Genomic DNA, 27,706 nt, shown 5'->3' on the forward strand with positions numbered 1-27,706 from the left:
ACAGTCGTTCCCTCACCAGTCTCTTTATTCTCTCTCTTGAAGTTAACAAGAGAAAAAAACACAGCTTGTCATGTTACCACAAAGAAGCGTAAACTCCTCTGTCCTGAAGATGTCAGAAATCTTAAAGTTACAGCTTTACCTCTGACTGTTACAAAGCGCTGACACTGGAGACTCCTTCCATAAATGTTACATAAACATCTCCTTACAGGAAACTTCACCATATCAATGATCACACACGTTTTTTAATCCATGTGACGTCCCTCTGAAAGAGCTGTTACTATAGAAACGATAGCGTATTAAAATGAGTGCATTATTATAAACCTGCGCTACTGTCAGAGCTGCTAATAGAAAATTAATCAACACCTTCTGACCAATCACAGCCCAGAATTCAGCACTGCTGCTCAAAGCTTTAACTGTAGACATAGTGTGAGTTTAAAACCATCCTGTGATCAGAGATTGAGTTTGATTTGTAATGAATTGACACATGATGAAACAGGAAATAAATCAAAGATCTCAAATTTCATTTTCAGTAGATCTGTAGTTCGAGCTCTACATTTAATGACCACGTTTAAGTTGTTATCCAACATTATATACAATGAGCATGAAAAATATCTTTAATACAAAACGATTAATCGTCAACGAGATGAATACAAGACCTTTGGGGGATTTTATAATCACTGTTAGAGTTGTATTGCTCTAAAATGAGACAGTCTGGGAAGCAATGGGAAGATTAAAATACACTAATGCTGATGGATTTCTGAGCTTGATGGCATTTTAATTAATGATGGTGTTTTCAAGCTGAGCTTCTGAAAACTTGATCTCACTCAAATTCACTTTATTAGACCAAATGTTAACGATGCTGCAATATGATGTAATATTGTTCCACTCTTTCACCCAAAGCATAATTACATAAGCTATAAAAAAAGCAAAGAAAAAGCAAGAGAGAAAAAAGAAGGTCATAAAACTCATATTACACAAATTCATTCAAACAGCAGTAAGTGGCTTGTAAATGACTGCAGTGAAGACCATATTATATCACAAGAGCCGGAATATTTTCTCTGTGGTAGTGGAGTACAACATCAGGATGTAATTTTAGTGGAAATTTCTTGACGCTTGTCGAATCATGGTCGTATTCTATGACAGCAGTCAGAGAACAGGCAGAGACTCAGGTGAGGTCAAAATCCAAAAATATCAGCACTAAACAAAGGAGCTAGAATAAGCCTGAGTCAGCATCCAGGACCTAAAACAAACAGATGACTGAGGACTGAGAGACAGGACCATGGCTAGACCCAGATCTGAGATGCTGATAGGAGCAAGGTTAGAGACAGCAATGGAGACAGATCTAGATCAGAAAATGAGGCTGGAGCTGGCACTCTTAACTGACACAAGAGTAAGAGCTGAGATTGACCAAATAAGTGAAAGAATAAGTGACAGGAGCAGAGAAAGACACTAAGATCTGATCATGGTCAGTGCCAGTGAGAGATAATGAGCAGAACCAGATAAGAGACTTTGCTATAGGATCAGCAGGAAAAGTTTTGGAATGACACAGGAGAAGAAGAAAGACCTCAGACTAACATAGGAGAAGAAACAGAACCTTCAACTGACCCTGGAGAAAAGAGCGAGTCTTAGAATGACTCAGGAGAAGAATCAAAACTTAGGGATAACACTGAATAAGAAGCAGAACCTTGAAATTACACAGGACAAGCAGAACCTTGGAACGACCCAAAAGAAGAGTCTCGGAATGATGCTGGAGAAGAAGCAGAACCTCAGAACAACATTGGAGAAGAATCACCAATCCAATGAGAATTGAGCAGAAACAGGGTCTTGGAATGACAATGGAGAAGAAAAAGACTGATGTTCATGCTGGCAAACAAAAACTCATTCCTGTCACCAGCATTAATTTAGTTCTGATGAGAAACAGTAGTAACTATACATAGTTTCTAAAGCTAACTAGTTAAACACAAATTAAACAATGCACTAATCAGTCTGAATATTGGTTAATTTACATGTTACATGCTCAGATTTATATATTCAGATTAGCAGGGCAAGCTAACTCTACTAGCTATGTACACTCACCAGAGGTAGCAACGATCTCTGCTATTCCCTTCCAAGCTTTAATTTTCTTCGTAATGTCCCTGTACACATTTACTGTGTACATGAGAGTGTATATGACAGGATAAGATGAAACTACAGTTATAAGTTGTTCTTCCATTTATGCATCAAACAGTAAATAGGAACTAATTGCAGGTAGGAACTAAAGTTGTGAGTGGGGAACTGAAGAACCGTTGGACCACATGCACCATAGGACTGGTCCAAGGAATCATTTGTGCCGATCATTTGGATTTGTCTCTTTACTCTGCCACACCTAATTTGGAAAGGACTGAGAAAATCTTATCTCAAATGTTGCTGAAATTGCGGCTCCTTGTTGCACATGCATGTAGAAAATGAACTGTCACTTTGTCTCTTGCTAGTGTGTATGCAGGAAAAGAAAGAAATGTCATGACTAGGAGAAAATAAGGACATTCACGACAAACATTCTTTCATTCATTAATTTCCTTTACGCTTTTCCTGGTGGGGTCGTGGTGACTCCTTCCAGGGGATCCTCAGATGTTCCCAAGCAATCTGTGAACGATGACTAATGAAATATAATGAGACTAAGGAGGAATATGTGTGATCTGGAGAAATGTGTCAGAGCAGGAAGCAAGGAAAACATCCAGGAAGAGAAACATCCAGGTTTTTCACAACAGAGCGTTTAATGATTAGCCAGAAACTTGACTCTGTGAATCTGTGCAAGCATGCAGTCTCGATATCTAAGTGCTCTAAAAATCCTGCAGCCTTTCATCACTCTGACTGCATCCGTAACAAAGAGAAACTCTAAACCAGATTCATTTCTCATCTTTCCTTCCTGGTGCAATATTAATATTTAAATATTAACCCTGGATAAAAAAAAAATATGTGAAAACAGTACAAACCCACATTTACTGCAGAGACTCAGAATGATTTACGCCCCAGTATTGCCTCTGAATGGAGCTGGAAAATGTGGCAATAAATATACTATTTCTGTATGAGATTTTTGTTTTGTTTTTCGCATGAGCAAATATAAGTCCCAAGTTGAATAGGGTGAACAAGACATCCCTCTATATGTTTAGGTATAGATCAATAATAATAAAATAAAACAGCTACAAACACACTTCATCATCTAAACAGCCTGAATGAAACATCTGGGTGTCGTTCATTTTTTTATAATGCTGAAGGGTAAATTTCGACTCCTGAATGAGTTACCTTCATATTTCTAGCCTTAACCAAACCAGGAAGAAAGGCATAAAATAATAAAAAGATTGTTACTGGCACAAAAACAACACCATGAGACACCAGAATTTCTCAGATTCCATGGTTACTCATACCTGAATGACCAGATCTGAAAAAGATGATAATCCACTGTAGAAGTCATGGTCTTCTGCTGGTAATCTCTCGCCTTTTTCACTGAAGAGCTTCTTCACACTCTATCATTTCACTCTATCCCCACAAACTGGCATCACTATACATAAGAGGGGGAAAGAACTTGTTAGTAAGATCAGTCAGTCAAGAGATAGCATTTGCTTTAGTATTTTAGAGCATGGACGGTAAAATATTACATCTTGGGGAAAAACTCTGCACTGCTAATCAGTCTGACCATTAATCAGTGATCACCAGTTCCTCCAAGCTTGTTGCTTCTTACTGGGGTTTTCAGCCAGAAGCTGAAAAAGGTTCAAGTGGAAAAATCTAGTCAAGATGATAGCATTAGCTGAAATGTTACTATTATGATATAGGCAGAAGGGGGCGGGGCTTCCAGAGGGGGTCAGTTAATATCAGAGATTTCAAAACACCCTCACAACTGTTAGTCATTAAAGATTCATATGTCGTTTGGCTCATCTGCTCTTTTTATTGGCAAAAAAAGAACGATCTTTTGGCGTAATTTATTTTGCGTTCAGGTCTCAGACAAAACGTGTGAAGGTCAGCAGTCTGCCACAGTGTTCGAGCTACCCTCCACTGGTCCTGGATCTTATCTAGTGGGTAACAGTGATCATGGTACTTGGATGTGCTCCAAGATTAGAAGCCAGATTTTTGTCTTGTATGCGGCCGTATTATTTTCTATCAGATCGGAGCAGACAAAGATTTCCGTGACTCTATAAAAAGGCATATTTGAATTGAGCTGCAGAAGACATGAGGACATGGTGTCACATCTCAGCCTTGGCACACAGATTGTACTCTTGAGGATTTATGAACATGCGTTAAGTAATGTGTTATTTCAGGCTGGCAGAATAACATAAATTTGCACTAACGTTGCCACACATACAGTATATTTAAAGATCTGTGAGGTGTGAACATATGACATATCTGAGAATTTCTTCCCAAGAGGTAATGAAGTCAAGCTTGGAAGGTGACATCAATAGTAGAGAATATTCATCCTTAGCTTTGACATTGTTCATAGTCCTATTACCTGTAAAGGGATATAACCTATAGGTCATGTGAAGCAGATGGTCAATTTTTACCCTGCTTAAAAGCTTCCTCTATGTATTGATCTAACGCCTCTGATTCAGGGACAGAGAGACGATACATTTTCCCTTTGGGAACACTAGCACTTGGAAGGAGCAAGGATCAGCCATTGGAGGAAATGTAGAGGCCTTGGTTTTGTTGAGGGAGCTTTCAATGTTGGTGAAATTGGTAAGTCTAAAGGTGAAGTTGGTAAGTCTAAAGACTTACCTCTTCCTAAAGTACTTAAGTTAGCACTTACAAAACCAAAAAAAAAAAAAAAAAAAAGTATTGTCTGAGCGCTTGTCTATTTCCTCCCCAACAGAGTTTTGGACTGATGGTATTCCTAGTTTGTGACCTAGTGAGCCAATATCAGAGTGTATTTACTGATAGACTTCAAAGCACTTTTGTAAGTCGCTCTGGATAAGGGCGTCTGCCAAATGCCATAAATTTAAATGTAAATGAAATAACAACCCAGGCACATGCAGGAAGAAAGGTAATTAGTAGTCCAGCCTATTTCCAGGAAATCCTGCGGTCAAGTAAGCAGATCAAGAGTAGCCAAAAACTATAGAATCACTAGGATCGATGTTGTTGTTCTTTCGGCTGATCTTGTTAGGGGTCACCACAGTGGATCATTGGTCCGCTATTTGATTTGGCACAGATTTTTTTGCTAGATGCCCTTTCTGACGCAACCCTCCCCAATTTTATTCTGGCTTGGGACTGTCACTGGAAGTGCACTTTCTTGTGCAACCCCAGTGGCTGGTTCCCTGGCCGGGTATCGTGGCAGCGAGTGTGCCGAGGCCTAACCACTAGTCCTCCAGGGACTCAGACTCAATATCTACAAATTGTAATGTTCCTTTGTGTCTAGGTCTACTGAGGTGCCTACACTGGTAAGATTCAAAAGCTAGCAGGCAGAGAGAAAGACAATTTTGCCACAAAAATTTAGTGTATATTAGTGGACGAGACACCAGTATGCTAACAGCATAAATGATAAATGACATTCCCTGCACTTTTATTGACTAGAACCAAACCCCTGCCAAGTCTCCACAGAGTGAAAGCAACCAGTTCCATGAGCTACAGTGTGTCTTTATTGTCTTTTTCGGGTAAAGAATCATAAACGCTATGGCTAAACCATCTCAGGATCTAACTTGTAATTATACTAGTTGTATCCAGTACTTAATTCCATCTAAGAGCTTAGAGGAACTCCAAGATCAGAAACCAAGATTTTTAGCTTGTATGCAGTGTATGAGTCCACTAAAAAAAAGAAAAACAAAAGGTGGCTGATCCATAACGTATGACAAAAGGAGCATGCAACTGTTTGTGTTTAATGATTAGCAAAAGGGAAACCAGCTTCCCCATGGGACAGACGAAGATGTAATCAAATACATTTTGATGGTTTGATGTTGTTTTTTGAAAGATAGACTGAAAGAAAAGTGTTGTTACCAAGCAGATCCAATCCTTAGCTCTTCATTGTTAGTACAGATAATAAAATATCTAAACCTTCTCCGAGTAAAATGTGGAGGTTTTAAAAGCCATGACATTCAGTTAATTTCACATCTTACATTTATACTTCACTATGAAGGCATATTTTTGTGAAGTTATTAAATCTAATGGACCAACGTATTAATAAAGTGTGAAGTGAGACAAATTCCAAGTTCACTCATCTACTTCTCCTCTCAACTGATCCTTACTTGAATCCTCATGGCCATATTAAGGAATTAGATAAATGTTAGATGAGGAGGATTGAGTTAACATCATTGTAGACTCACTGGTGCACAATTTAGACAGAAGACACTGTAATCTGATGCAGTTTCTAAAACCAGTTACTTCCTGAAAAAAAAAGGGAAAGAATTATTGAAAATAAGTTCGTTAGAATGCTAAGTATTATAGCTAATCGAGCCGATAAGACTCTGTACAGAATATTAAGGAAAATAAGTGTGTAAATGTTCAAGGAAAATTATTTTAAAATCATTGCTCATCTTTGAGAGCTGTTATAGTGTAACATCACATCTGCGTCTGATGGTACGCAAAATCGCATAAGCACGTTGCTTTGTGGACAAAAGTTCGTCACCATTTTAGCTCGTGATTGTGTGGTGACGCCTCAGGAGAATTTCCTTCACTGCTGTTTGCAAAGACGACATGCAAAATACAAAATTTCATATTTTATTGCTCTGCGACCTCACACACTTTCCTCCTATTTTCATTCAGCATGTGAAGGCTGTAGGGATTTAGAGACGTTAGGGACATAGTCGGAGGGCAAGTGCTGTTTTTGTCTTTCTCCATCTGTCCAGCAGCTGTTTCCCGAGACTGTGCCATTTGCTGAAGGTCACTCGAGAAATGTTTCTCATATAAAGGGAAAATATTGTTTTTTTTCCTCTCTAAGTTTTGCCAGAACCTTGAGTGAGGGGCGACGATATGGATGACATGCTCAAATAAACACCATCTAAAGGAATTGTGGGTAATTAATTCATGTGCAGTCAGTCTTAATTTCCATCCAAAAACAAAACAAAGTGTGCTGATCAGAGACTCACGCAGGCTTTTAAGGTAATTATCCGAAGACGGAATGATAAGGTTATTATAATCAAACATGACTTGATGATTATATAGCATTTATAGCAAATGATTCAGAGTCTCAACAGAATCCAGAACTAACTTTATATTCCACAGATTTATTTCTAAACTTAAAGCACCAGGAAATTTAATTTAATTTAATTAATTTAATTATAATTAATATAATGCACTTTAATAAGATGTGACATGTTTTTTGATCAACTACACTTCCGATAAAAATCTTTCATTCATGATAAAATAATAGGAGACTATTTTACCAAACCAGAGTAGTAGAAGAGTCTCAGACACAGTTAGCCTGATGAGCTACAACATTAATAAATTGAGTGTTAATTTCAGACACATCTGGACCTGACTAAAGCGGTTCCCAGCGTCACAGAACCACATCAGAGCGTTCAGTCAGATATTTGACTGCAATGTTCTAAAATTATATCCTATGATACTGTTTTCCTTCAGAATGTTATTAGAACATTACTGTTGCTCACACAGTTTCCATCAAGACACAAAAGATCATCCTGAAAGCTTCTGGGATAAACTAAACTGTTGCAGCAGTGTTGTGGGAATGTTTAGAAACATTCTACTGTATAAAAATTATATCATAAAACTTGACAGATTGAAAGTTCCTAGAATTGTAATATTGATTAAACATTCTGCTAATCTAAAACTGTTTGAATGATTATCGTATAACGGCACACATCCGGAAGTGTTTTATTCCACTTATACCGCAGAAATATGCCAACAATTACAATTTTATATTTATTAAAGAATGAGACGTCATACGTTTTATCTGTTTACAATTTCATTTAAAGTTGTGAAATGTTCATAGTTAGTTCCTGTTACTATAGAAACGATAACATATTAGAACGAGTGCATTGATATAAACCTGTGATTTGCAGCTGCACTAATGTCAGAGCTGCTGTTAAAGAAAACTAATCAACACCTTCTGACCAATCAGAATCCAGGATCCTGGGATAAACATTATACTTTTCTGCTTTTGGTCTGTAAAGGCCCTAATTTGACTTAAATAATGATTGTGGCTTGTTGTTATAAAATATTCTAATAGTAGAATATTCTCTCATTTTCTAATGTTTCATGGTAACAGACATATGGCGTTGAGTCTGGTTTTAAGAAAAGGCGGTTAAATAATAAAGAAGAGATAAATGTGTAGACACAGCATTGGCTCTGTAATTACCGTTACAGTCTGCAGATCGTGTTTAATTAAACACGGAAATATATTCATTCCTCTCTCGCAATTTATATCACACGGCAGAAAGCTCGTTTGATTCCCCTTCTCTCTTACACACAAAGACCGAATCTCAATCAGTCATGCTAACAAGCTAGTAATCTGGCATGCAATGTGACAAATTAATTAATCCCACAATCAGAATATGAGCTCTCTCAAAGCTGAGTGTCATCCTTCACCACTGTTTAATCATGTCTCAGTCACAATTACGCTTCTCCCAAAGTTCAGTGGCATGAGAGAAACTGGAAAGCAGCAGATAATGAAGCTAAAAATAAAACTATGAAATGAAGAAACAAAGCTAGAAGACCTGAAAATGAATGCATTTTGATTCAGTTTAATCTATTAAAGCCCCTGATCTTTTATCTTCAGGATAAGACATTAGAGATTTCACATTTATTTGCTGACATTGTGAGCACTTTATACACGGTAAATGGGAGTTAGGAATATGTTTGAAGCGACTTCTTTCCAACAAACTCAGCCTCTTTTCACCCGAGCAACAACTGCATCCAGCAAAGCGGTTTTTATATGATTTTTTTTATTATATTGTATACAACCTCTAAAAGCATCTGTTAAATTACTAAAAGTAAATCTGATGTAAATTTAAACGTCTCAGCAAAAAATGAAAACATTCTCAACATCCAATTATAATGTTTTTTTTTCCTGCCAAAATATTCCTTAATTCTTATTTTGGTTTATTGTGTTTTTGCATTTGAAGCCACGCTGATAGACGCTATAAGAGCAGACGGAAAGCATTTCAACGTTAATGGAGAACAAGTGTTCGATTTTCAGAAACGATGTTAAAGGCCTGTCCATTAATAACCGTGCCGGAATGGGGCAATTTATAATCACGTCATTAAAAGCTGCTTTGATAATTTATTACGCTGAAAGTAAATTATTATCCACTCGCAGAGCATCGCTTCAGGAAAGAAACGATCAGAGTAAATGGCAGCAGAGGAGAAAGCGTTTTTCCTTCGTTCTTTTCGAGACGTGGAGGCTCAGACATTTAGAAAGGAAGGAAATTACAGGAAACAAAAAGCGTCTCAGGAGAGCTGAGCGAGATGTGTGCAGTGTGTACGCTGCTTTTCCGTCTCCAGGCTGAACGATGTGTAAATGTGTTCATGTTCAGCGGAGATGAAAAAAAACACGACTATAAAAATTCCATCGTGTACGTTTGGTTTATATGCGTAGTGTTGGTTATAAATAGCGTAAATAGCATCAAATCATCTGCATAATCTCAGTTTAATATGATCACCTCGTAGTGCAGCTCAGAAAGATTGATTCTGACTAAACAAGAGCAAAAATGTAAAATATCTTATGTCTTATTAACTTCAGTAGAGAGAAAAAAGAGAGGGAACGACTGTTTTTAGCTGCTATAACGTAAGTGAGAACAGGAACTAACACGTTTCTCTAACATTCCACAACATTAAATGTAACTATAAACAGATAAAAGGAATGTTGTGTTGTTCTTTAATAAAATAAAAAATTGTAATCGTTGATAAATTGCTGTGGTGTAAGAGGAATAAAACATTTGGAGACGTGCTGTTAGAGGAAAATAATCAAGTTTGGGGTGATAACAGTAACTTCACTTCATCACACCACTTAGTATTTTACTATAAAACACACACACACACGCACACACACACACACACACACACACACACATGCACACACACACACACAGTGTTTATTACTAACTTGTCACTCCGTGACCATGAGCATTATGACGTGAAGTATTAAATCGTAATGTATAGGTTTGCTGAGTTAACTGAATGGATTTAAATCTGCGGTTTTTAATGCATCTTCTGCACGTTTACTTGATCCTGATTTAATCCTGAAACACAAAACACAAGAAAAGAAAAGACGTAATGCAGCTCTCTGTGTATCTGGTGATGTTTAAGATTTTGCAAATGTTGATAAATTGTTGTTTTTCCCCGCTTTACTCACCATCATTTCTTTCCTCCAGTAAAATTCTGAGCAGTAAACGACAATTTAAAATAAAATCATAATCAAATAAGAATCTGCCTGCAATAAAAAATGTTCTCATCCAAGATTTACTGTAAATCAATATTTAATAAAGCGGATAAAAACCCAAACAGGAACAGCTGGGGCTCTATTAGGTTTGCTGCAACATTATTCTCAAAAACCTCAACACACACATTCATCCAAAATTAATTATACCTGTACATCAAAAAGAAATAAGAAGTGTGTGCTGGTTATCGTAACACAAACAACACAAATCACACTGTACACACTGCGTAGCTGCTGAGACAATTCATCTGCTCTGAGACATCGATTTGGGTGTAAATTCACTTTTACTCGATTTGTACAAAAAATCATGGACACATTCCAGACTAAGGCTGTCACGAAAACTCGATTATTAAAAAAAAATCCTCGTTGATAATTTTACGTCATCAAATATTCAGCAAATGATGCTCCAGAAGGTGGCAATAATGTGCAGCAAAGTTGGTTTTATAACAAACCGTGAAGGAGACGATTCAACTCCATGACAGAAAGCAACCTGAGGCTGAGCAACCTGCAGAGAAATGCCCTTTACTCCATTAAATGCTTAAATGAGATGCATTTATTTTATTTACATTCAGTCTGTTTTATGTGACGCTTCCTGTGTAACGAGTAACAGCTACTTTAGTAGATTTTTAACCAAACGCTTTAGACACTCTGCTTAATCGAGTCTGGATTACAACTTTTATTTTTACTTGATTACTTTTCTTAGTAGTGGTACTTTTACTTGAGTAACAATATCGGATGCTCTAAACACCTCTGACAATAACAATTATTATTATTATTATTATTATTATTAAATGATTTTATAACATTGCAACATTAAGGCTTAAACTTTGTTTTCATTACTGGATGAATTTTAACTTAGCTATAACAAATTAGTCAAATTATTTAATAAAGGTTTAATAAACTTATTTTAATCTGAGATTAAGAATTTGCAATTTTTATTTTCTCTTCCTTGTTTCCCTTACAGTCAGAAACATTAATGCTACAGATACTGTAGAATTTTTGTTCAAGATTATAAAAAAATACTTATAATACCATGCATAAAGAAAAAAAAATACTGCATATGCATTCTTGTATATTATATATATTATATATTATTGTAATCTATATGTATTTGTATATATACACATCTATTCATTTCGTATACACATTATAAAAAGTAATGGCTGAGAATTAATTTTTCATTAAAATGTTTTCTAGGATTTAGGAAGAATTTTAGGATAAAATGAAGTCTATTTATATAACACTTATATGTAGAGTTTATCTAGAAAAAAACAAATGTTAACAGTTGACTGTACAAGTGAGTATTAAGGTGCCATATAATATCAACTACTTGCTTATTAATCGAAGGAAATGATCAACTAATTGATTATTAAAATAATCGATAATGACAGCCCTGATACAGACATGATTATTGTAGGAGAAGTCTGAAACAAAATTTAAAAAACAGACAAATTTCATCAATGGGCATAAAAACTACGAAAGGGAAAATATAGAAACACGGAACGACGCAGCAGTTAATGAGCAGAGTTTTAGTTTTAGTGCTATGAATGTCTAGGACTCAGTTCATCACGGCTGCTGATCAGGTACTTACTTTGTGCTCTGTAATTTGTCTAATTTGATAACGTGTTGACAGTTTAATTTCTCTTTGTGCTATTATTACACCCTCATGTGGAGGAGAGAGAACGTGATCAGCGCTGTACTGCTCCTGAATCCACCGCTCCGGCGCTACAAACCGCTCCGAGACCCGGATTTAGGATCAGACCCGGGAGAACAGGAGCTTTAGGATCAGACCCGGGAGAACAGCAGATTTAGGATCAGACCCGGGAGAACAGGAGATTTAGGATCAGACCCGGGAGAACAGCAGATTTAGGATCAGACCCGGGAGAACAGGAGCTTTAGGATCAGACCCGGGAGAACAACAGATTTAGGATCAGACCCGGGAGAACAGGAGCTTTAGGATCAGACCCGGGAGAACAGGAGATTTAGGATCAGACCCGGGAGAACAGGAGATTTAGGATCAGACCCGGGAGAACAGGAGCTTTAGGATCAGACCCGGGAGAACAGCAGATTTAGGATCAGACCCGGGAGAACAGGAGATTTAGGATCAGACCCGGGAGAACAGCAGATTTAGGATCAGACCCGGGAGAACAGGAGCTTTAGGATCAGACCCGGGAGAACAACAGATTTAGGATCAGACCCGGGAGAACAGGAGCTTTAGGATCAGACCCGGGAGAACAGGAGATTTAGGATCAGACCCGGGAGAACAGGAGATTTAGGATCAGACCCGGGAGAACAGGAGCTTTAGGATCAGACCCGGGAGAACAGGAGCTTTAGGATCAGACCCGGGAGAACAGCAGATTTAGGATCAGACCCGGGAGAACAGCAGATTTAGGATCAGACCCGGGTGAACAGGAGATTTAGGATCAGACCCGGGAGAACAACAGATTTAGGATCAGACCCGGGAGAACAGGAGCTTTAGGATCAGACCCGGGAGAACAGGAGATTTAGGATCAGACCCGGGAGAGCAGGAGATTTAGGATCAGACCCGGGAGAACAGGAGCTTTAGGATCAGACCCGGGAGAACAGGAGATTTAGGATCAGACCCGGGAGAGCAGGAGATTTAGGATCAGACTCGGGAGAACAGGAGCTTTAGGATCAGACTCGGGAGAACAGGAGATTTAGGATCAGACCCGGGAGAACAGCAGATTTAGGATCAGACCCGGGAGAACAGCAGATTTAGGATCAGACCCGGGAGAACACGCTTCTCTCGTTACGTTTCATTTCAGAACTTTCGGCCTGTTGGTGTTTTTCTGCATTCGCCGTCTCTAACACTCGATACGCAGCTCTTAACCTTATTCCTGATGTGACTGATTTAACAGTTTAGAACAGACTATCGACACCTACATGGCCATGTGACATTAACAATTCATTTTTGCATTTTCGTAGGGAGGAAATAATTTTCAAAAATGCTGTTCACGTGTAAAAGAGGTTTTTTTTTTAATTGGAGGAGGTAAAAATATCCGTATATGTGAGGACGGAGCACAGCTTGGAGCCTGAAAAGAAACTACATCCATGGTTCTGCATCGACGGAGTGAGAACCATTTTGATGTAAATGCACATTCTTTATTCAGTCAGATATAAACACCAGCAGATCCATGATGAAGGTCAAAAACATGATCGATACCAGAAAAAAAACCCACTAAAACAGCATTAGGGAAAGAGGAAACGAGAGAAAAAACACAAGATATCAGAAACAAATGAGTAAAACTGCACAGATTCAGTACAAAACTGAAGAAAACCGATAAGATGATTTAACTTGATGTAAGGAATGTGGTCAAGGCAAAGAGAGCAGAACAGGAAGTCTCTGTTCACTGATAAATATTTTAAAGTGGCAGAATTTAAAATTTATATGTGTTGATTTACTGGATGACTACATAAGCCCTTCATGACAACAGACATAAACATTATAAACATTATTATTCCTGAACACAGAGCTGTTATAAAGACTGCGGTGATGTAACACCCGAGTCAGCGGTAAACAAAGTTATGTATATTTTCTCTTAAAAGTAAAGTGTGTTACTTATTTCTGCTTATAGATGCTTTATGAACAGTTATGACAACGTTGCATTTTTTTTCTTCTTTAATAAAAAATTTTCATTACAGATTATAATATCGACAGCAGCTTGAGCGTAGAATCTCTGAAATATTTACGAGTTTCAGAGTTTCTTAGTATTCGGTTCGTCGCCTTTTTGCTTTAATGACAGTGTGACTCGAGCTGGCATCGACTCCACACGTTTATATAAAACCTGATGATCCATTTTAGATCAGATCCACCAGAGTGACGTCTGATCTCACGCTTCAGTAGAAGAGATTAGACATGAGGAAAATCTGACCTTTTGTACAAAGCAGTTAACCTGCTCAATATCACACACTTACTTCCATTTAAATAGGAACCTAGAAATAGTGCAGAATCTTCAGTATTAAATATTCAGGATATTGAACATTTACTTTCTTTGTTTTAAATATTTCAAAATTTTAAAATTCTACAAAACCTTCTGGTTATTTCCAATTTAAAAAAAAAATCTCATTAATGTGTTAATGTGGTCTCAGATGTATATATATATATAGTAGAGTAGATTTCTTATGTTTTTTATGAATATCATGACATAACAAAATATTTGTTTTCTGAAAAAAGCATTTCCTATCGCCTCTGTAAGAGGTTTATAAACAGTTATGGCAATGTCATGATACTATAAGAACAAATTCTAGCATATTATCTCTGACTCGAATGTAAAGTTTCTTATGTCTGCTCATAAGAGTTTTATGAACAGTCAATAGTTATAATGCTGTATGAACAGTTATGAATATTTTCTCTGAAAAGTAAAGAGCATTTTATTTGTCTGCTGATTTGAGTTTTTATGAACACAATAGTGTACTGAGAGATGTATGTAATCTATATCTTCTCTGACTCCAAAGTTAATTTCTTATTGCTGCTTATAAGTGATTTGTGAACACTTATGACAATTTTACGATACTGTATGAAAACAAATTACTTATAAAATGACAGTATATTTTTCTGGCCCTTAAGTACGTTGAGGTAAATTTTACTTTTTCTAAGTTATAAAGTTTTATAATTTTTAATTTTCTCTGATCTTATTAAGCTACGAAGTCAGCTGTCATGATGTTATAACATGTTATAACAAAAATCATCCCAGAAAGTGTCATAACAGAACCATTAAAAAAAAAATACTGTTTATCACATCACCTGATAACTGATGTAAGCGGTCTTTATGACGCTGATGCCTGCTGGAATGTTTATAAAGATTTATGCCAGGTGTATTGTAGGGCTTGTCCAGGTGTTATGCAGCCTTATGAAGTGTGTGTGTGTGTGTGTGTGTGTGTGTGTTTCAGGATTATGCGGAAAAGGAGAAGACTTTGGCTAAAGCTCTGGAGGACCTGAAGGCTAATTTCTACTGCCAGCTGTGTGATAAACAATACTACAAACATCAGGAGTTTGACAATCACATTAACTCATATGACCATGCGCACAAACAGGTAACACAACACACACTGAACTCCTGATTCCGGAAGATTCTCACTGATCGTTAACACACCTACACACACACTAAAGCATCACCTCAGTCCTCCTACACACTCCGCTCCTCTGACACTCCTCTCTCTGATCTGCATTCAGCTGAAATTTATTATTATCTATAATTTATAAATCTTCCTCAAATGTGAGAAATATCTATTTTCTGCTGTTTCTGGGATAAATTTTCCAGACAGAATTTTATTTGTTTATTTTTTAACAAACGTGCAGAAAAGATCTTCATTCCTCACTAAAAAACAGAATATTTTATATTATCAAGTTTTTGTTATATATCGTTTTTATTTTTGTTTGTTTAATATATGCTTAGTTTTTAATTTTATGTCATCAGATTTCAATTCTATATCATCAAATGTTTATTTTACATTCTCCAGTTGCTTGGTTTACGTTCTCAAATTTTCAGTGTATGTTTTAAAATCTTAGTGTCGCGGTTGCGCAGAATACAGCGCAGGACTACGACTCCCATCAGCCACTACACATCACATGACCACAACACTCATGTCACATGACTGTTTACACCTGATTCATGTTTATGTTAATTAGCACTAGTATTAAAGTCACTCCGTGTCTAGCTTTCATCTGTCGCTTATCACTGTAGCTCAATTCATGTCATGTTCATGTTGTTGAGTTGTTTCGCTAATCCTCGTTTTTTTTCCGGTATTTGTGTTTCGTGTGTTTTCACTCACAATAAACTAAATCTGCTCTTGTATCCGCCTCCACTACAATTCCATGACACTTAGTTTTACATCCTCAGGTTTTTTTATGTTTTAAAATTTTGATTCATTTCTCAACTTTTCATATTACGTTATCATGTTTTATTTATGTTCTCACATTTTTAATCTTGTTTTCATGTTTTCATTTTATGCTCTCTGTTTTTAATTTTGTTTTGTTGTATGTTCTCAGGTTGTTGTATTTATGTTCTAAATTTTTATTCAATATTCTCCAGTTTTTTTGTTTTATTTTATAATTTTTCTCCTCATTATATACATACAGTTCTGTGCAAAAGTCTTGGCACCCCCTTTTTTCAGTACAATCTTTGTTATAGATGTTTATTTTCTGACTTCTACATTATTGATTCAGTACAAAAACCTTTTAGATTCCAAACATTAGTTTTCCAGCACAAAATGAAATGTTACAGAAAAATGTTTGTATGTCAGTAAAGAAAGCAGCAGATTCCATAAGAGACACTTTTCAGATAAAAACATAATGAAGGCTGCTGGGTTTCGCTGCAGAAATAAGAAGCGAGTCGACAGTCAAAGTCTCCAGAAGAACTGTGGCTGCTTCTGCAAGATGCTCAGTAACACTTCCAGCTCATTTCCTTATAAAACTGCACACACTGCACCTCAGATACTGCTTTATTTATTTAAAGTGAAGGATCGTCACATTAAATACTGACTTTGTTTCATTTATTACTGTTTACTGCTCTTTGTAGGATTTTTTTAATGTAGAAACATTTAATTTCATTATTTTTGAAGGCGTCTTTGCTCTACAGCACTTCATTACATGTACCTAAGACTTTTGCACAGAACTGTATATGTGGTATAAATACAATGAACAGCAGCCTGTTTACTATTTCTGCTAGGCAGGAGGAGAACTGAGAGAGGGGGGAAAGCATTAAAGTGGATAGCGGTGAGATCTATCCACACTCGGTGTGAACATACCCTTTAACATCACTAAATTATATCTGACCTGATGTTCACTTCCCCCTTACCCAAGTGCCCTTGCCAGAGTGAATACAATCACTGTCGCTTTCTCAAATAGAAAAGGTTACAGCGGCGCTGAACCACACAATAGAGCGACGCAGCCTGAACTGAATACTGAACATCACACGCTATTTTTATCCAGAACTGTTACTATCTTAAAACACCACACCATTAAAACCAAGCTCACACACTCACGCTGGGTTGTCTTACTGCCAAAACTGCACGTGTGTGTGTGTGTGTGTGTGTGTGTGTGAATGATTATAATGTGAGATAGTGTAAGCATTTGTGGGTGTGTGATCTTTTTTAAAGCAGAAACATTAAATATTAACACATAACCAAATCAGAGCTTTTCAGATCAATAACTGGATGGTGATGAGAGAATTTCAGGGTTTCAAAAACTTTGATCTTCAAAAGGTCACATGCATTATTTATGACAATTAGTTTAGTATTTTTAGAGGGTTGCATCTATATAACATGAAAACTAAAGGCAAAATTTAACCAGTGGGATGTAAGATATCCCTACAGAGTACTGTAACTTACTGCTTTTTCCTCAACAAAAAACACCAGCAAGTCTCTGGCTAATGTTTCTGACCATCTTCTGAGCTGTTCTCTCTGCTTCAAAGATGTTATTTGAGTTTGGTTAGCTATATGCGTTGCACTGCACTCTGGACATGATCATCTGTCATCCACGCAAGCTAATTAGTCCATCTATAAAAATAGTTCTTACCAATGGATCAATGGGGATAAAAAAAATTCCACGACCTATTAGGGATGTAACTGATATAAAGCTCACGGAAACCAAAGACATGTTCATTATATTAAAATGAACATTCACATGAACATGGAGTGCTGAGTGATACATTTACAGCATTCTTTCATTCATTCATCCTTAGTAACTGCCTGGTGCAGAGTTTATGCTTTCTATGGTTCTTGGACAGAAGAGTGTTGAGCTTTCTGACTCTAATTGTCTGCTGGGAAACTTATTAAAAGGTAATTAAAAAAAACTTGAAAGCCCCAGTATATAATCTGCTTGTCTCATTGGCTAATGATTACAAATGCTAATGCTAACTAAGGCCTAATAATCCTAAACTGAGACTTTGTTTGTAGACAGATAGATAGATAGTTTGTAGTTAGTGTGAAAACCCAATGTGTGTTTTATTTAGGGTAATACAAGTATCACTGTCGAAACTCGTAGGTGTGAAAACAGAGGTAGGCAATATCAAAACACAATAATCCATAAATTATCTTAAATCAAATCAGACACAGAACAGGTAAACACATTAGGGTAATCAACAAATGTCATAATGGGGGCGAAGACAAGACAAAAACTAAAACAAAAGTACGTCAAATCAAACATTACATGATATGAGAGCTCAGAAATGCACTGTGCACTGACATGGAAAGTAATGTATCTGCTACAGCAAAGAAAATATGGTGATGTTTTGATGTTTTAACCATTCACAGTAAAAATGCAGAGACAGAAATCTGCAAATACATATATACAAGAAACTACAATACAGTTATATTCATGATGGATGGATATACGGCTGAACAGACTGTGGTTAAAATAGTGTTTACAGTTTCATAGCTGTAGGAAAGAAAAAAAAACCTGTTCTGCACAGAGAAAGCAGTATCATTGACTGAAGCAGATAGGAGGCATTGCTCACGCTGGCTGACTGACATCTAGACTTACCCAAAAAAACAAACTGACAAAACATCTTGCTATTGGAGCAGTGCTGTGCAGGATGAAAAGCTAACATAGTGCTTAGAAAGAGAACATGGAGAGCAGCAAAGAAAAGAACAAAACATAAGCCACTATATGCTTGGCAGTCTTTTATCCCTCTAACAAAAAAGCACTAACTGCCACACTACACTTGCCCTGACCCCAGTACACACTCTACTCTAGTGTGTCTAAACACTGATACCGGTTTTTTTTCAGACTGAGTGTGAGTACATGTATTTTAGTCAAAGGTGCTGATACAAAAATGAGTAATGAAAATGATTAGTCATGACATACTCCTGCAACAATATCTGGTTATGATCTTATCTCACCTGCAAACAATTTTTTTGTTGAATTGAGAGGTTTAGCTGAGACTTTCTCTTGTCTCTCTCATGGTGTTCCTCAAGGCTCAGTACTCGGCCCATTGTTATTCATTAAATACTTGCCTGCCCTTGGCAATATGATCAAACACATGGCCTGCTGTTCTATTGCTATGCTGATGACACACATTTACATACACACCGAGTCCTTACACACACACACACACACACACACACACAACACACACACACGCACACACACACACACACAAACACACACAGTGTCCTCCTCCCACTCTGACTGACTCATATAACGACCTCAATGGATTGCAAACTTCCTGAGGCTCAGCAATAACAAATAGTGTGGCCTCAGATTGCAACCCCAGACATCCTAAAGAAAATAAAACACCTCCCACTATCTTCCTAACTTTATTTCATCATCTTACTGTCACTTTAGATTTCAACTGAGTTTCATAACATGCATTATAAGGCAGTGTTTTTCACCATAAGCACACTGACTTATTTTTTTTTCCTTTCCTACTATCTATGTGAGACTCTGCCTATTTACCTAATGTCTGTTAAGTTGATTATTTCCTCTAACAGCGCAAGTGTTTTATCCCTCTTTTACCACAGCAATTGGCCAATGATTGAATTTTTTTTTAATTTCTTAAAGAACTTCATGTTCTATTATCCATTAATAGTTACACAAAACAACTTAGTTCTTGTTGTCGCTTACATTATAGCAGCTATAAACAGTCATTCCCTCACCAGCCTCTTTATTCTCTCTCTTGAAGTTAATAAGACAAAAAACGCAGCTTGTTACGCATGTTACCAAGAAACCACAAAGAAGCATAAACTCCTCTGTCCTGAAGATGTGGGAAAACTTAAAGTTAGAGCTTTAAGTACCTCTGACTGTTAGAAAGCACTGACACTGGAGACTCCTTCCATAAATATTAGATAAATGTCTTCTTACAGAAAACCTCACCTTATCAACAATTACACATGTTTTAAATCTGATTATGTAAAGTAATAATTATGTAAAAAATCAATAATGTATTAGAACGAACGCATTAATATAAACCTGTGATTTGCATCTGAACTACAAAAACATCTTCCGACCAATCAGAATCCAGATTTCAACACTGCTCAATTGGCTGTTGAATCAGTTGACTCAGAGAGTTAGTGCAGAATATTGTGATTGACATCTTGGCCACATATGAGACAGAGAACCCCCAAGAGAGACTGTAGAGAAAAAATGAAAAGCAGACAGCGAGGAAAGCATAACAATGACCATATTAGCATTGTGCATCAGTTTACACTATATATAAACTACAAGCATTAACCCCAAACAGCATAAATAACAGCCCTCACTGAAAATAACTCCTAAACCGTATATTACCTACATCTAGACCCTTCTTGTGTTGTCCATCTAGAGGAACTCTGAAATATGTGATGTGCTTATCTGAAAGGTATAACCATTTTAAGAAACTTAACTATCTCACAATCCTTGACCAACCCTTGAAGTGTTCTTTTTTCTAAGACTCTAACTCCAACCCATGCAGCTGGATGAACAAGTGAGTGTTTCACACCAGCAAGCAAATTCTAATGAATATTCTGCCTCGTGTCTAAAATAAACAGGACACTTTTTGTACGCAGATCATCCATAACCATTTTTCATTTACATGAGAAATGGACTTGATGAAGTGTAGTGTTGGCGTTCAGACACTTTTATTACCCTCTGTAGTCTTGAAAAGATTTTTTTTGTGTTCACTGAGATTCATAAAGCAGAGTTCTTTTGCACTGAATAATAATAATAATAATAATAATAATAATTGTTAGTAGTAGTAGCAGGAGTACAACTTATTTTTATTATTTTTATTGCACTCAACTATTACTATTAGTATTGTTGCTATAATAGCATACTACTGTTATTATTATTATTATTATTATTATTATTATTATTATTATTATTATTACAGCCATACAGATGGAGAAATGTGTGTGTGTGTGTGTGTGTGCAGAGGCTGAAGGAGCTAAAACAGAGGGAATTTGCCCGCAATGTGGCCTCCAAACTAAGGAAGGATGAGCAGAAGCAGGAACGAGCGCTTCGGCGGCTACACAAATTGGCTGAACAGAGGAGAGAGGTTCAATGGTGGGACATGGGCATAACTAAACGTCTGCATGAAATAATATTTAACCTTCTTTTTCAGTTCACTATCTAGCACACTGACCCAAATGGTCAATTTAGATTTAATAGCAATACAACTGTAACAAGCACAAAGTCCTTCCTGTGCTCGGTATCTCACTGCAGTACACTGTATATCTGTTTACTGTTCTTCTTCTTTCTGTGTAGTAGTGCTCCAGGAAGTGGCCCGATGTTTAAATCCACCACCGTGGCAGTGGAAAACTTCAATAAATCCTGCTTCATGGATAAAGAGGAAAACCAGAACATTGCAGAACAGGAGACAGAATCTCAAATCCCATGGCCATATCGAGGAAAAGCAAAGAAACAAACTCTCCGTCGCAAGATCGCTTTCTCCTTTTCCTTTCCAAAGAGAGCATCGCTGAAGCTGGAGTCTTCAGCTGCAGTCTTTTGTGAAAGTACCGAGGAGAAGAAGCTGATTAAATATGATACAGAGGTTATGACACATCAAAAGAGTGACACCAAAAGTTCTCTGAATGATGCAATGCCTGCCTCAGACCTGTGCGCTTTCCTCGTTTACTCAGAGGACAGATCAGTGTCTCCAATTAGCCACTTTCCAACTGTTCCTGGAAGCTCGGACCTCAGTCTGGACTCGGAGGAGAGCAATATACCTGAAAATAAAGAAGATAGTGGTCAGGAAGAGAGCACCACAAGTGATGCTCCTCAACCAACATCATGTGATGTCAATTCATTTCAAAGCCAAGAAAAAGACAATGCTTGTCTCAGAAGACCGAGCCAACCTTTCATCTCTGTTGTGGGTCGAGATGGTAAAACTATCTTCCAATGGCCTTCAGAAATGGTGTGCTTCACAAAAACAGAGCCGTCCATCTCGTTTAGCTGCAACCCTCTCCATTTTGATTTCAGAGGTTCCCAGTTCAGGAAGTCTCCTGATGACTTTCAGAACAAAAATGACCAAGAATTGTCTTTCATTTCTGAAAAAAGCCAAAAAACATCCTCCCCTTCCTGTGAGATATCCACAGAGGAGGCCACATGTAGAGTGGAAAGAAATATCCGAAAGTGCCACCTGTATTCTAGCAACACACGGAGAAAATGCAAGCGTTTGAAAAATTGGGCTCAGAGCGGTAAGAGAGCAGAGGACAAATTACAAGGCAGAGATCGACGCCATTACAGGAGTCAGCACAAAAAGAGGCACAAGAGAAGAAGTAGGTGGGAGGAGGAGGATCACAGTGAGCCGGAGCAGAGTGCAAACATGAAAAAATGGACTAAACTCCACAAACGAGAAGGATTTGAAAGCCAACTTAGAGGTTGCGTTGCACAGCAAGAGCAGCCATTAGAGAAGTCAAAGCAATCAGCTCAGAATCAGGCAGAGAATAACAGCGTTGTTTCCTCAGCAGGAGGCTCTGTCGAAGCTGAAAAGGTACTTGATAACAGCAGGGGAATGGTAGATGTCCCTGCTTTAGGGCAGACAATGATCACACAAAATGACTCACACCGTCTCAGTGTGATTCCTTCTGATCGTGAAACATCAGCCTCAGATCACAGCAGCCTAACTATACCAAAGAAACGACAAAGAGACTCCCAGAGCAAAGAGGTTAATGTTTCGTCAGATCTTACACAGTGTGGTGTGACTGAGGAGCTAGATGAAGAAGAAGATGTTTTGTGTCTAAATCATGGACGAAAAAGACAAAAATTGGACCAAAGTCCTACCACACATCTCCCTGATGAACATCCTGTTTTTGTTTTAAATGGATCGGATGGAATGGTGGACATGGAATCAACATGGAATATTCTCAATTTAAAAGATCCAGGCACATGTGGTCCTGAAGAAGGAGATAATGCAGCAGGTGAAGCATCCATCGATAAAAACCCCATTTCCACCCCGGAGATAAATTCTCAGCCTCAACCTGAGCGAGATCTACAGCCTAAAGACACAAATCAGCTTCCTACAGTCCAAAATGGTGACTCAGCAACAGAGAAGGAATCTGAAAATGAGTGTAAGAAGTGTGCCATCACATCTCGAGTCAAAGAAAAAGAGAAAGTCAGCCATGATAAATCCTGCCAGCATACTCCACCATTGCCCGGCTTTCAACTTCTGGACGAGGAAAGGCAGAACTGCACAATCCGGAGTCCATTCAACCCAATGCTGTGCTTTACGTCTCAACTCAATGGTGTGGAGAGGCATGGCCTTCTTCACGGCCACACCCACAAACAGGTTCTGCACCAGAAGGTGTTTTCTGCTAAGCTCAGATCTACACTTCCCATCTCCTCTCCTATCCTTCACCCTGTTCACTTACCGTCTGCCATTCCATCCAGTTCCATTACCGTCCTTCAGCATCACTCCACCTTCCTGCCTGCTCAGCCTTCTCTCTTTACCCAAGTAGTGCCTGTTACCCGGCTTCCCCTTGCCCCTGAAATCACACCCTTCATAACCTCGTCTCAAGTTTCAATGGTGGCTCCACCCACTATCCACACAACAGCCGTGACATTCCACACTTTACCCCGTCCTCAAGTCTTTCGGCCACTCCTGCACCCCCCTGCTCCTTTTCCACCCTTACTACCCCCTCATACTACTGTCATCCCCCTTCAGCCTCTCTTCTGAAATTACTACAACTTGGTAAAATAGTTATAGTGGTAAAATGTTACAAAGTACATTCTGAAATTACATTACAAAACAGTAATATACATAAATATACCACTGGGGGAGCAAACTAGTGTCTATGCCATTTTTTCTTACCAAATGTGTTTGTGTTTAGATGGATAGGACATTGCAGATGTTAGAGCTTTTTATTAAAGTAATTTAGCAATCAGTCAGGTAAATGACAATTCTTTCTTACCAATGAGCCATGGCACTGCAAGACAAGCAGCACCACTTTGTCTAGAGATAATTTAAATCTTAAATTCTTAATTTTTATTAGCCCATATGTCAGAGGTGAAGGATCTCTCAGCTGTACACAAACAATAAAGGAAAACTCCACCAGGAATGACTTGCACATCAGTAATTATAATTAACATGTAATCTTCAATGACATCCAAGATTTATTTTATAATGAAATTCTGAGGGGTTTAGTTTCTAAATTACCCACAATGCCATTCCGTTACCTGCTGATAGTGGCACAGTGAAAGAAAAGCAATGCAGCGGGGCTTTAATCCTTTAGTCTGTCCAGCTCTCTCACCTCCTCATCTGTAAACTCAAACAGATCAAGCTTCAACCTTCATGCTAATACCTCCATCAATGCCATTGCTCTCGTCATCTAATAGATCTCCACTACTTCTCATACTTTCTCATTAATATGATGTTGAATGTCACTGGAAAATTAAACGTGCGTGAGAAAAAAAATTCTTTTTAGGATCTAACAGCGAAATCTGAGTGGTTGAGATCTTCTCACAGAAAAAAAAATATACAGCACCAACCAAGAAATTAGCCCCAGAATCGCTAAACACACACGTCATTAATATTTCAATATAAATATGTTTGATTAACATTGTGCTTCAGGGTGGAGTTTTCCTTTACAGCTTGTGTTTTTATATATCATTTAGCTCAAAATTAGCTCAGTGATCATAGCAACATCAGTGGAGATATGCTTAAATACCAATGTGTGTATTATGGATCATGTAAAATATTCTTTACCCAGTGTTTTAAACATATTTATCTGAAACTTAAAGTCCCACATAGCACAGGACAGCAAGAATGCATGCAGATATGCATTAAAAAAAAAAAAAAACAAACAAACAAAGCGGACATGCATTAAAAAAATTGTGCCATCAGTTGCTCATACAACTGACATGATGCATAATATATTTATTTAACCAACACTGACCTCAACTGCAGTTCTACGGCATTATAAAAGAAAAAGCACAAAGCGTTAAAATAGAGGTTTCTTCATCAAGACTGTTGAAAATGTAGGAAGGTGTTGTAGAAAATCAGATTCTGAACCTAAGATAATTTCCAAATTATAGCCACATTAAATTTAATGTGGCTAGTTTCCAAGTAACAAAAACAAATCTAAAATAACTTGTACATACATGCACACTTCAAAGTCACAGTATAAAACCTAACTAGAAAATACATTAATAGTATGAATAGCAAGCTAATTGGCTAATTAGCAGTTAGCATGTGAGAGTTGCTACATGCTAAAGCCTGACAGAGTGCAAAGGGACTGCTGTACCCACTGATCTGTCCAAAATTTATGAGATATTTATACAGGAATACCAAACTGGCTCCTGAAATGATATACAGCACAAACCACTATTAAATAATTAGCTACATGCATCTCCCTACTCCCTGTATACGCGCACTACTTAGGGTATAAATTAGCAAGGTTTCGTCTCCTTCTAGGGAGTATGAAGCAGTTTTGGATTAAGCCAGTTATGAAACAACTGTGATTTCAGTAGATATGTCTTGTTAGAAGTTGCTAGAATGGTTAATATTTGTTGTTTGTGTTTATTTTGATGTATTAGTTATTTATATAAAGATCAGAAGTGATTCATGGAAAAAATCCACCCATTTATATTAAATATGCACAATTAAGAAGTCCTAAATCCGAGGATAAAGGTCCTATTAATGCCAAATTAATTCAAAATAAAGAGAAAATGTAATGCAAAGGTTCTTGATCCTCCTGGTCATGCTAAATGTCTCGTAGTAGTGAATCTAGGTAGAATGGACTTGTGTTTTATTCTTCAAGATGACAAATGGAGATGGTACGCTTCAAAACAACAGAGATGCAGATCTCATAGCTAGTTATGGCCATAGCTTTAACTGATGGAAAAGGGGACATTTTTTCAAGGACATACAGAGAAAATACAGTGAAACGGTATTTAATTAAAAGTATGGGAACTGTCAAAATCTTTCTCAGTTAAAAAAGTCAGAAAATGTCAACAATTAAACACAAAAAACTTAGAATTATGTCTGGCATTTCTGGTTATTTAATGGTTAATAACCCTGTTGGAACAAGTGATAATGTGGCATTAACAACAAAATTAAAACTAGCTAGCAAATTCACCAGATTTAAAGCTAACTTACCTCAACATGCGTTTTTAGATTTGGATGAGACTGATGCTCAAGTATGGGCACGGATGCTCAGTCTGCTGATTGTCTCAGACTCGACTTGTCCATTTTTGCTACAGGTGTAATTAAAAAGGACTCGGTCATGCGTGCTGCACTGATTAACGGTGGTGCCGGCCTCTGCAGCCGTGTGCTGTTTCAGTGGACATTGATGTGAACTTCATTGGATGTCTTTAAAAAAAAAAAACTGTTTGGCTTAGCAGCTGAGCATTAGAAATATCTCATGGCATTTGAGATTGTTAACAGGTATCTCACAGGTCAAAATGTAAGGAGTGTTTTCTCTTGTGAATCTTGTACATTTACTTTAGGACAAATATTTATTTTCAACACTGCTTGAGTAAACTACAAATCTTCCAAAATATTACAGTAACAATGTACAATTAGTCACATACTTTCCACCCCTGTTCATTAAAATATTTGAGTAGATGCATGCAGATCTTTAAGGCTTCACTTCAAGGTTTTGGTGACTGACACTTACAGGGTGTAAAATTAAGATGACATTATTTAACATAAATGCTTACCAAAATTCAAAGTTTGCTGATGGAACCAAGAGTCTGAGCACTGAGCTGAGCAAAACCAATCCTCCAAAGGTTCTTAGAACCATTTATGAGCTGCTTGTTCTGGATTTTAAATAATGCAGCTTGTTCTTCAGTTTGAGTTCAACCTCACGCTCTCCTGAGCCTGGAGTGCCCTCTGGTGGCTGCAAGAGCTGTAGCAACATCTGCTATTGCTTTCTTCAGGAGGTCCAGAACAGTTCAAGTGCTTGTGGGTGAAAATGTATAGGGTAGAAATCCAGAAACTGGAAAGCAGACATCCACAATCATTCTCCACAGTGGTGTCTCTAAACTGGACCACCTCCAGAAGCCTGAGAAGTGGTGGTGGAGGTAATAGAGAGGTGAAAACAAGTAGATGAGGCCCACCTTAGGAGAATATCTGGTTAGCCACATGGTTTAACCTCTGGATGATCTTTATTTGAATGAAGCTCTCAGTTGAACAGTGAGTGAGCCTGCAATGATGATCACACTGTTGGTTGTAGGTGTCAGAAAGTTGCATGGATTTTCTTCCAGGCTCTGTGGGCTGCTGGCTGGGACCAAAAACTGATGTTGAAAAGTGAAGTGAATCTCAAATGGAAGCATACCATCCATAAAGCTTTAGAAATTTACGTGAGATAGTTTAGCGTCTTAAGGTGATTTTATGCCCTTCATTCCTCGAAAGAGGCTTTTATTGCCCTCCACCATAACTGCACTTTGTAGCAATTCCATAATGAAAATGATCATGT

The 27,706-nt window shown here is 37.6% G+C and overlaps 1 protein-coding gene and 1 long non-coding RNA gene across 2 annotated transcripts in view; one reads left to right on the forward strand and one right to left on the reverse strand.

Moving 5' to 3' along the window:
* znf804a (zinc finger protein 804A) overlaps window positions 1-25,121 on the forward strand; it is a 61,182-nt gene extending 36,061 nt beyond the window's left edge. Inside the window, exons 2-4 of the mRNA XM_026913015.3 lie at window positions 15,263-15,406; window positions 21,223-21,353; window positions 21,555-25,121. Coding sequence (XP_026768816.1) covers window positions 15,263-15,406; window positions 21,223-21,353; window positions 21,555-23,964 — 2,685 coding nt within the window. The 3' untranslated portion in view covers window positions 23,965-25,121. The remainder of the gene's footprint in view (window positions 1-15,262; window positions 15,407-21,222; window positions 21,354-21,554) is intronic.
* On the reverse strand, window positions 13-27,045 carry LOC117597426 (uncharacterized). The gene is made up of 3 exons (XR_004578260.2): window positions 26,949-27,045; window positions 26,386-26,598; window positions 13-3,538 (listed from the first exon to the last, which is right to left on the reverse strand). It is a non-coding gene; the product is annotated as an uncharacterized LOC117597426 (long non-coding RNA).
* Window positions 27,046-27,706: the final 661 nt, after the last annotated feature.

The sequence above is a fragment of the Pangasianodon hypophthalmus genome, chromosome 5 (assembly GCF_027358585.1).
Source record: "Pangasianodon hypophthalmus isolate fPanHyp1 chromosome 5, fPanHyp1.pri, whole genome shotgun sequence".
Taxonomy (NCBI): Eukaryota; Metazoa; Chordata; class Actinopteri; order Siluriformes; family Pangasiidae; genus Pangasianodon; species Pangasianodon hypophthalmus.